The sequence below is a fragment of the Merops nubicus genome, unplaced genomic scaffold (genome assembly GCF_000691845.1).
Source record: "Merops nubicus isolate BGI_N331 unplaced genomic scaffold, ASM69184v1 scaffold36162, whole genome shotgun sequence".
Taxonomy (NCBI): Eukaryota; Metazoa; Chordata; class Aves; order Coraciiformes; family Meropidae; genus Merops; species Merops nubicus.
In genome coordinates this window covers 6,921-17,290 of record NW_008596209.1, presented here as the reverse complement: position 1 = coordinate 17,290, position 10,370 = coordinate 6,921, and the positions used below count along the sequence as shown (strand labels likewise).

At 51.9% G+C, this 10,370-nt stretch overlaps 1 protein-coding gene across 1 annotated transcript in view; it reads left to right on the top strand.

The window, feature by feature from the left end:
* Positions 1-10,370, top strand: part of GPR144 (G protein-coupled receptor 144) — a gene marked incomplete at its 3' end in the record, with an annotated part of 22,225 nt that overhangs the window by 7,380 nt on the left and 4,475 nt on the right. The window contains exons 11-19 of the mRNA XM_008936323.1: positions 681-786; positions 1,041-1,096; positions 2,061-2,187; positions 2,306-2,409; positions 3,037-3,139; positions 3,741-3,894; positions 4,658-4,791; positions 5,450-5,565; positions 7,101-7,221. Of these exons, the coding sequence (XP_008934571.1) occupies positions 681-786; positions 1,041-1,096; positions 2,061-2,187; positions 2,306-2,409; positions 3,037-3,139; positions 3,741-3,894; positions 4,658-4,791; positions 5,450-5,565; positions 7,101-7,221 (1,021 nt within the window). The remainder of the gene's footprint in view (positions 1-680; positions 787-1,040; positions 1,097-2,060; positions 2,188-2,305; positions 2,410-3,036; positions 3,140-3,740; positions 3,895-4,657; positions 4,792-5,449; positions 5,566-7,100; positions 7,222-10,370) is intronic.

Genomic DNA, 10,370 nt, shown 5'->3' with positions numbered 1-10,370 from the left:
CCACCCCGGTAGGTGTTTCCAAGCCTTGGAGATGTGGGGTGAGGGACACGAGGCAGTGGGGACCTGGCAGTGCTGGGGGATGGTTGGGCTCAATGATCTTAAAGGTCTTTTCCAACTGAAATGATTCAATGATTCTATACTGCTATGCACTGTGGAGTCTCTTCTGCATGCCTCTTGTTCCCCTGAAGTTATCTGCTCTGCTGGGGTGGGCTGGGGCTGCTGCAGGGTCACCTCCAGCTAGGGCAGAAGCTGCTGGAGCCAGGATGCTTCTGCAGATGGGGGCTGTCAGAGCGGGCAGGAGGCAGAGCCCTGCTGCTCTCCCGGGAGGTCTCTGAACACTAGGTGGGGATGGCAGCCCACAGATCCATCCCAGCACAAAGCCCAGCTCCCTCACCGGCCTTCGGGTCGGCCGTTGCACTGCTCAGCTGCCCACCACTCGGATGCCCCAGTGCCTCATCTGCACGGTCACCTCCTGCAGTTACAGGGGGGGTGGTGGTGGGTTCTGTCTGCCAGGTAGCCTCAGGTACTTTCTGCCCTGTGCCCAGGCCCTTTGCTGGTGGCACTGAAGCACTCCAGAACTGGCTCTGGATCCCTCCAGCTGTCTTGTACGACGTGAGATCCTGTTTTCTGAGCACGACTTGTGGTGCCAGTGCCCGTGAGCAGCACGCTTTCCCTGGCAGGTACCTGGCCACCACGGTGGGCACTGCTGTGATCTCATCCGCTCTGCTCAGCGACTACCAGGAGATCAGCACGTCCGTGTGGTACCGCCTGCAGCACCGTGTGCAGGTACCCCAGGAGGGGCTGTGCTTCCCAGACACCTCCCAGCCAGCAGCAGCCTGCAGCCTGACCCGCCAGGCTGTGCCCCCAGCCCCCAGAGCTCGGGGGCTAAGGGGTGTCCCGTGCCCAGGGCTCGCTCCTTGACTGGGGAGGTGTTTCCCCTGTGCTGACAGACCTCGTTGCAGCCTCATGTCTGAACTGATCAGGCTGCATACAGTACCTGTGTGGCTGTGTAATCTCTTCTCCTCCCTCTCTGCCTGCAGGACCTGCCCAATAAGCTGGTGGGGCCCATCTGTGCCTTCTGGAACTTCAGCCTCAGGTGCCTTGTTTCAGATTTGTGAGCTTTTATTTTAAATGTAATGGTAAGAGGAGGGGTCTGTACTCTTTGCCTGCTCTGCATGCTGGCATCCTGCCTCTGCTGGAGGAGTGTGCTGTCCTGGAAGATTTCCTTTGGAAAAGTCACTCACAAGCAAGTGACCTTTAATGAGGTATATACAGCTAAAGAGGAAAGCCCTCGTTGATTATGATTGTTGCCTGCAACAAAGAAGTGTTGGTCCAAGACATATAGCCCAACAGATATGCAGGACTCCCAGCCTCATAAATACTGCTTGGCACCAAGATGTGTTTTTGCTGCATGTCACTGCAGTGAGAGCATGAGGCCCTGATATATTATGGGTTGGTAGTTAAGTCATTCAAGTGCAAAACAACTCCTTGGGGTCCCTGTTTTGTCACAGGCGTGGATCAGTTTGGGGAGGGTGGGGAGAGGGTGTTTCTGGAAGCAGGTGGCTGCTGCACGAACAGCTCCACTAGCCCTGCTCTGAGCTTGGTCCCTGGGCAGCAGGCAGGCTCAGCTCAGGCAGCTGCCTGGCTGGGACAGGCTGGGCTGGAGACCAGAGCCTGGTGCAGCTGCACTGGCTGCGTGGCAGGCCAGGCTGGTGGGAGGATTAAACTTGTCTGGCCCAGTGGTGCTCTCGATGAGCGTGCTGTGAAAGGAGCTCTTCCCAGTTCCTGGTTTCTGTTTAAAGCAGGGTCTGAACTGTGCTTCTTACTACTCTCACTGACACTAGACCTACTTTCTTATGCATACCTGATGCACAATAAGGCAAATCTGCTGAAACACGGGAGGAGACAAAGGGAAATCCGTATGGAGACCTGTCTTTAATATCCTTTTCCTCCTTCCAACTCTGCTTCTTCTGGGGAGATGAAATTCCCATAATACCTTGTCTCTCTGTCAAAGTGGACAGTAATTTCCATGTGCTTTCTCTGGTTTTGCTGCATGTTAGCCCAGATGCTGGTGGGATGTGGTCCACAGCTGGCTGCTCTGTGGTGACATCTCTCCCAGACTCCACTGCCTGTTTTTGCAACCACACCACAAATTTTGCTGTGCTGCTGCAGGTGTACGAGGTGCAGGTGAGTGAGGAGCATTTCTGTGCCACTCTGTGGGGCAGGTGCCAGAGCTGCAGGCACTCTGTGGCTAATTTGGGGGTGTGTGTGTGTTGTGTCTTCTGTTGTTTCATGGTTGGAGCAGAGGACCTCCAAGGAGGAGCTCACACTGCAGACCTTGACTTTTATTGGATGTGGAGTTTCCTTCTGTGCCTTGATTGTTACCTTCATTTTGTTCTTGGCAGTTGGGTAAGAAAAGTCCAGACACTTGTAGCCTTCTGTGTATTTTTTAATTCAATATTTTGCTTCAGAACAAGTACACAGGCAAGGTGTCCTTTGTCAGTGTGGGGTGATGCAGGTGCATAGGGAGGGGCTGGGGAGCTGTCGGTGGCAGAGGGGAGGGAGGGGGTGCAGTGCTGGTTATTTCTGTGGAGATGTTTGTATGAGCTGTGCACCCCCCTGAGTGCGTGTGGAACGACTGTTATCAATGACAATGTTTGCCATAAAAGCTACTCTGCTAGAGTTAATTTTTATAAAATAAATGGAGCAAAGACTATTTCTTCAATTGCCAACCGTTCTGTGGCGTCGCCTGGCAAGCTGAGAGATCTGCCCTGTGAGCACAGCCGTGGCTCCCTCCACCTCCTGCTGGCTCCTTGGGGCACTGGCCGAGCCTGAGCAGCCATCCCCAGGAGCATTCCCAGCACACTGACTGCCCAGCAGGGCAGTCCCCTGCCTCCCTGCACTGCCGCCTTTGCAGTGAGTGGCAGAGTGATCTCAGGTCACCCAGGCAGGTCTGCACAGCCCGGGAGGGACTGGTGAGAACATGTGCACCCTTTCATTTGCCTGCAGCTGATGGTTTCCTCTCTCCTTCCTCAGTGTCCCCAAGAGTGAACGAACAACCGTGCACAAGAACCTGATCTTTGCCTTAGCTGCAGCAGAAGCTCTGCTCATGTTCAGTGAATTGGCCAAGACCAACCGGGTGAGCTCACCAGGAGGTGTCCTCTGCAGCCAGCAGGACCAGGCCTGCTCAAGCATTACTGTCAGAGCAAACAGAAGTGCAATCCCTTTTGTTAATGTGTCATTAATTACTGGTAACTTGCATCTAGGGAAGAATTTTGTCCCTGGGTTTGGAGATAAGCATGTATGCATTGTGCATTCTGTCAGGAAAATTCACCTTTTTTTTCTGACAGTCTGTTTCTGACAAAGAAAGTCCTTCAGGAAATTTAAGTAGTCATAAAACAACATGCAGTTCCATTCCTTTCTCTGTCCTCTTCCACATCCCAGGGCTGGATCAAGCAGCTCTGGGATGAAAGACCTGAAAGCCAGGAAAAGATGCTGTCAGTTCCCTCTTCTGTGGCTTGAGATGGTCATGGAGGTGAAATGGGTGTGAGCTGCAGCAGTTGGACTATTGATGTGTTGTAATTTTAAGAGCTCTTCCTGGTGCTTTAGGACATTTAAATATATTTCTGCACACTGCAGCATAATTTGCAGGTTGCTCTCTTCTTCCTGGCCACACACACTCAGAAGCTCCCAGAGGACTCCAGACTGCTGGAACAGCCTGTGGTTTCTGTTCTCCCCAGGTGGTGTGTTTTGCTGTCACTGCCCTCCTTCATCTCTTCTTCATGGCAGCCTTCTCATGGATGCTGGTAGAGGGGCTTCTCCTGTGGAGCAAAGTGGTAGCTGTCAACATGAGTGAAGACAGGAGAATGAAGTTCTACTACCTGACAGGCTGGGGTATCTGCAGACTTCGTGTTGGGCACTCAGAAAATCTGTCAATTTTTTTTCTCTAGCAAGAGTTTCAATAGGAGACATTCCAGAGGGTTTGGTTTGTTCAGTAGGCGAGTTGAGCACTGCTGCTCTGCAGAGGCTTTCTTACCTCCACATGTCAAAGTGACAGTCTTAGAATGAACTTAAAAACCATTTCTGATATTTTTGTAAAACCAAGAGTTCAATACAAAAAAAAACAAACCAGAGGCATAAGTTTTTGTTCTCAGAGAGCATTGCTACTGTCTGCTAGTAATCAAAATATAAATATGGTCCAGACTAAGCACCCTTTATTCTGAGTAAACCCTTTACATAGAATTCATTTGAGTAAGCTGTGTTTCATATCAGAGAGGAGCCTCTTCTGGTCAGTGAGTGTCCATCTGGCTGGACATTGCGCGCCCGGGTCAAGCGTTTTGGATTGTTGTATATCTTTGATTGTCCATTTTGTTAAAAAAGCAATCTGAGGAGTAAATTGCTTTGATCAGGACTTGGGACTTGGAATGCTTTATACCTAGGAGGGTGATGCTGACAGCTTATAAATCTGCTCTGGCAGAGCTGGGACAGATTTCAGCTGCAGTAAATTGATGTTGCTCGTGGGTTTTCAGAGGCTAAGCTGGCTCACGCTGGCGTGTGTCTGGTCATGGGGGCTTTGAAGCAATTGTCTAGAGCACAGCTGCCCTGCATGGCTCATCTCTGCTCTTCCTGGCCTTTAATTTGTGCTTTTTTCCTGCAGGCCTTCCAGTAGTTATTGTGGGTGTGACCCTCACAACTTCCTTTACTGAGTACGTGGCAGACGCCCATTGCTGGCTGAACATTCAGACCAACGTCATCTGGGCCTTTGTTGGGCCTGTTCTCTTCATCCTGGCTGTAAGTGCCCAAAGCTGCTGGGAAGGTGTGATTCCTTCTTGTCTGGTTTTAGGAAGGGGCTGCAGATTCAGGGGTGTCAGCACTTCTGTAGCTAAGGTGCTTTCTCACAGGGCTCATTTTGCCTGCTGCTTTTATAGGAAAATTTGTGTTATGCTTTATAAATACTTTCACAAAACAAATCCCTTCAACCAAAGCAACTTTTTTTTTGTAGAAAGAAGTGCTTTAAGAACGTTTTGCTGGCCAGTTCTTGTAATGGCTGTGAAATTAGGAATGTAGATAGATGTGTGGGTTGACTGACATTGCCTTAACCAAAGGTCTGATTTTAACGTGGGAGCATCTACACCCTTGAAGTAGTATCAGAATCATTAAACAACACAGTAGCAGAAAAAGTACTTTGCTGTAGCAGTAGCTAAGTAGCAATGTTTAAGGGTTCTAGAGTAGACAACAGGGAAGATGTTCTGTAGGAGAAGTTTTGGGATAGATTTTATAGATTTCACATCTGTGTGGATGCTTCTGTGAAGTATTTCACTTCCTGCTTTCTCAGGAGTGATGTTTCCCCAAGTTCAGCAACTTAATTATTGAGTTTGCAGCAGCAAAGTGTCACCCCTGGAGCTGAGATTACAGAAGGTTACTGGGTCCAACAGCTCCTCTGTGACAGGTGAACACGTTCGTGCTGTGCCGGGTGGTGATGGTGACTGTGTCCAGTGCCCGCAGGAGGTCAAAGATGCTGACACCCAACAGCAGCCTGGAGAAGCAGATTGGAATCCAGATCTGGTGAGCAGGGAAGGGGCTGGTTTTCCCAGCTGTGGCTGCTCTGGGTGTGAGATGGTGGAACTACTATTAAGCTGAAAGCCTTTGCCTCAGTGAAAAGAAAGACTAGGAGCTGGGTGAGTCAGGACAGAAGGGATTTTCCCCTCCAGGGTGGCAGTGCATGGCCCAGAGGCAGGCTGGCTGTTCCCGTGTCTGTGCCCAGCCAGCACTTTCTGCCTGGGGAACCCGGTGCTGGGCTCCCACCTCTGCTCTCACACTCCCACATCTCACCACGTCGGGGCAGGAGACCCTTGACAGTCCTGCTGACATCAGAGCTGCCCTGGGGTGCTGCCATGGCCAGGGGCAGCAGTCTGGGGCTGGGTGACCGTGCCCATCGTCTGCAGGGCAGTGGGTGTGGGACCAGGTCACTGCTGAGCCCGCTGCCAGCAGCCTCTGAGACATCACCAGGCTTGGGGTGCTGCAAGGAGCCCCTTTGGTGCCTGGTTTCCATGGAATTTTATAGAGCTCTGAAGCCAGAGGAGCTCTGGATGTGACTCTCCACTTGCAGAATGCTGTGGTTTGAAGAGGTCCCATCCCACCCTTGGCACCTGTGTGTGCCCTGCAGCAGCATGCCAGCTGGAGAGAGTGCTGGGTTTGGGCTATTCACCTTTATTAAAAGTATTTTCTGTATGAGTTTGGGCCTTGGTGTATTGAAAGTAGCTCTGGTGGGGGTTACATGCATGGGAAAGGAGAGGCAATGTGGCCTTCTGTAATCAGTCAATATAGAGAGACCTCTAAAAATCTGCTTGAGTCATTACTTTATCACCCTCTGTGAATCTTTATTGTTGTTAGCTGGCGCCAGATACCCCTGCTAGACACACATTGTTCCCCTGTATCATAAATAAATTTTCCCAAATTTACAGAACCACGAAGATAGGACATTGCTGGAGGGCAGGGTGACATCCATATGCTAATAAAACAAATACAGAAGCCCTCCTTGTATCAGGAACGGGGGTGAAAATAGCTGTTTTCTCATGGCTAATGACGTCAAAGAGCTCCCTTCTTGCTAACTCTCAGTGATAAATGAAGAGCAGAGCTGGCACACTGGGGGCTGGGAGGTGAATTGTTTGGTTTTCCCCCCTCTTAACTAGTTTTGTTTGCAAAGGAATTTGTTCCATAGCTACCATCTTGGTTGCCTCTTGGTGGACACATTATCTGAAAGGCACTTGTGGGGGGAGGAGAGCTGTCTCCAGCATCAAGGCAAGGAAAGTTTCTTCTAAACAGCAAGATACAGGCCAGAGTGCTCCTAAACCCCTGGGGCTCTTTCCAGGGCACACCCACGTGTGTAACCTAGAGCAGATGCCCAAGGCAGGCCATGGTGAGACTCTGGGCAGGGTTTGCAGAGTGAGGAAGGACACTTGGCAGGCTGGGGTGCTTTGCCAGGACCCCCTAGGCTCAGGGACCCCCATGGGGAGCTGGTGGCTGGGAGGCGGGTGCCAGTGTGCAGCATCTTGGTTTTGAAATGCACCCAGGTAACCCTGAGCTCTCCTTCCTGACAGGGCCACAGCCAAGCCCATCCTGGTGCTGCTGCCTGTGCTGGGGCTGACCTGGGTGTGTGGGGTCCTTGTCCACCTCAGCATCATTTGGGCCTATGTCTTCATTGCACTGAACTCCCTCCAGGTGAGTCCTGCACCAGGTGGATCCTCACATCACAGCCAAGCAGGTATCTGGTTTCTTGAGCTTCAGTGGACTCTGCCTTTCCCAAGCCACTGTGCTGTTTTGTCTGACAAAACTGAGTTCATGCTCCCAAGATCTGAAATACAGCCCTGGAGACCTTGTTCATCTAATGGCCCTTTGGCACCAATTTCTTGGAGAATCCTACTAGTGCCCCAGCTTTCCAGCTCAAATCAGGTTTCTCATGTTAGATTTTTTTTGAAATTATTGTGGTTTCAAAATGACACTTCCAGCGATTGTGGAGAACTTCATTAGAGTTTTGATTTGGTCATTTAATGAGTAATTAAAATGGCAACTGTTCAGTTTCAGAGGGCAGACATCCCCACTGCTGTTTGGGCCTCACTCCTGGCGGGTCGGGACGGACCGTGTGTGCCAGCACCACTGGCAGAGCAGGGCTGGTCACAGAGTGCCTCAAAGGTCTCTTCCAGCCACAGTGTGCTCCTTGCTGCTTAGAGGGGGTGTGATCTGGTTCATGTTCACACATACCTAGAGATAGTGTCTGAAGAACTGTGCAGGCAGAACCTCCTTCCCTTTGCCTGGAAGTCACCTGTACTGCAAGGAGATGAGAAGAGTTAAGAATCAAGGACTGAAAATCTTTACCCCTAAAATCTGTATTGTCTGCAGTCATGCAGCCACTCTCCAGGGATGCTCCCAGTGCCTGCTGAGAGGTGCACTGGAATCTGATGGGATACAGGCATGTTGGGTGAAGCAGATTGTGTTGTGGGCTGGTGATCAGAACCTCTCACGAGGAGGCTGGAAGTGTGTGTGTGCTGTTTCTAGCTCTGACTTGCAAAACCTTGGGTGAGTCCTGGCATCTTCAGCCCCTTAATTCCTCTTCAGGTAGCATCTAGCTACATTTTTAAGGTTGTTTGCTTGTCTTGGTGTCTTCCAGGGCCATGGCTGTGGCTCTTGAAAGCTACCATACTTCAGGTGCATGTTGTTGTTATGTTTGTATTAACAGGGATCACTAGAGGACAGAAAGTATCCCTGGTGTGCAGAGCAGTACTTAATGTTTGCTTCTACTGGTTTCATCAAAAGAGTTTAAAACTTTAACCAGTCTGTGTGTGGTTAAGAGAGTGTATTAGTCACAGCAGCCAGGAGTGCTGAGTTCTGCACTGAGGGAGGGCAGTTCCCAGACCCTGGGATAGCTGAAACTCGGAGACACGTGGTGACAAAAGCCACAGAACACATAGAGATGTGATTCACATCAGCCCCCTTGTCAGCTTCCCAAAGCTCCAGAGGCAGCGGCTGTAGGTGGAGCTAGAGCAGCACTGAACTCCCCTGCTCCTGACAGGGGCACAGGGAAGGGTCTGGGGGCTGCGGGGCTCTCTGCAGCCAGGCAGTGGCTGCTGGTGGGGAACCAGCCAGGGGCACACGTGTGGACTGAGTCCAGCCCTGGGCTCAGCCTGTGCCAGCACAGACAGCACCTGGGGGAACCCCCACGGCCCAACCTGTCCTGTCACTGGATGTTCACAGAGATATTCTTCAAAGTCCCTTGCCCAGTGCTTGAGGGCAAATCCTTCTCCAGGGGATCCAAGTCAAGAGAGCAACTAGCTACTACCTTCCAGACCATGGGGATCTAAAGAGTTACCACCCCCATCTCTCCTTTTTCTTTGGACTTAGTAGAAATTGGCTCCCGCTGTGTCTTTCACTTAGGGAGCAGCAGAGTTTGCCATGCTTCCCTCTGGCACACTTGGCCCGTTTCAGGGTAGCACTGGCCCAGCTCTCCAAGGGTGAGCTGCAGGCGTTATCCCCACGTGCACAAGAAGGGTGGTTGCTCAGGGATGTTCCCCCGTGGCTGGCGCCGGTCCCGCGGCCGGGTGCTGCTCACGCACATCCGCCGGCTCTGCGATGGGGATGTTCCAAGGCCAGACAAGGGCTGCCTCTCCACATCTCTGCTCTTAAGGGTGTCGGAAGGGTGGCAGGAGGCCTGTCCTAACTGTAATTAAATATTAGCATCAGTTCTCCTTGCCTCCTCATGCTGTGCTTAGGTTATTGAGCAGAAGAGAACCCCAGGCTCAGTGCTGTGAAGAGATGCGGTGAGCAGAGCAGGGAACACCACCAGCATCTTTTCCTTCACAGGAAAAAAACATTTCTCAGCTGGGGTGAACTCCAGCAGTATCAGCAGAGAGGCAGATGAGAGTACAGCATCTCGGTGCCATCCCAGCAGTCTTCCTCTGCCTTACTTCAGTGTTTGTGCTGTAAAACAAGGGCATGTATCTCATCCCAGAGGGGTCCTGCTGAGGGTATCGGGCATGTCCAGCCTTCTGGCTTGGGTGAGATAGGAGCTGAGGTGTTTGCTGGATTGGGATTTGGGTTTTTTCCCTTGCTGCTTTTGTTTTTCTTCTTTCTCCTAAAGCTCAGTAGGAGCTGTGGCTGTTGTGTGGACACAGTTGAGGGTTTGCTGTGTTTGTTTGCCTCTGCCCCTTCATTACCAAGTTCAGGTCAGTTTGCAGATTACCCAGATTACTCCAGAGAGCTGTGGAGTTGAGGGGAAAGCAGGGACAAAGCAGTTGATTTCATCCCCTTTGCTGACTGTCTTATGGATCACCTTGGAATTTCCTTTAAGGCCAACTTTCTTCAAGCACGAGCCTCATGCAGGGAAGTTTTGGTGCTGTGGTTGTTTGTTTGTTCGACTGCTTTCTGTTTATCTGCGGAAACCGAAGCCTATCTTCAAGGTTAGTCTGTGCGTCGACACCAGACATGACAACTCCTTCTGCAGCCAGGCAGTGCAGGAATCCAGCCCAGGGGCTGGGAGGCAGCAGGGAGTGGTGCTGTGCCAGAGCTGGCCACGGTGGCTGCCGAGCAGGCTGGAGCAGGCAGGGGCACCTTCCCTCCAGCCTGCCCCCCAGCCCACGGTGCCGGAGGTGGCAGCACCCGGCGCTGGGCAGAGGTGCCTGCTGCTGAGGAGCAGTGTGGGTGAAAACCTGCTGGCTTCACCTGAACCTGTGGAGCTGGAAGGATGGTCCGAGGCTGGCTCGGGACAGGGACTTTCAGAGTCTCTGGAGGTGGGGTTGCCTGACAGACGGGCACCAGGCAGGAGCATCCCCCCGCTTTGCGGGCCACGGCACATGCCCTGCTCTTGCCTGGGCGCC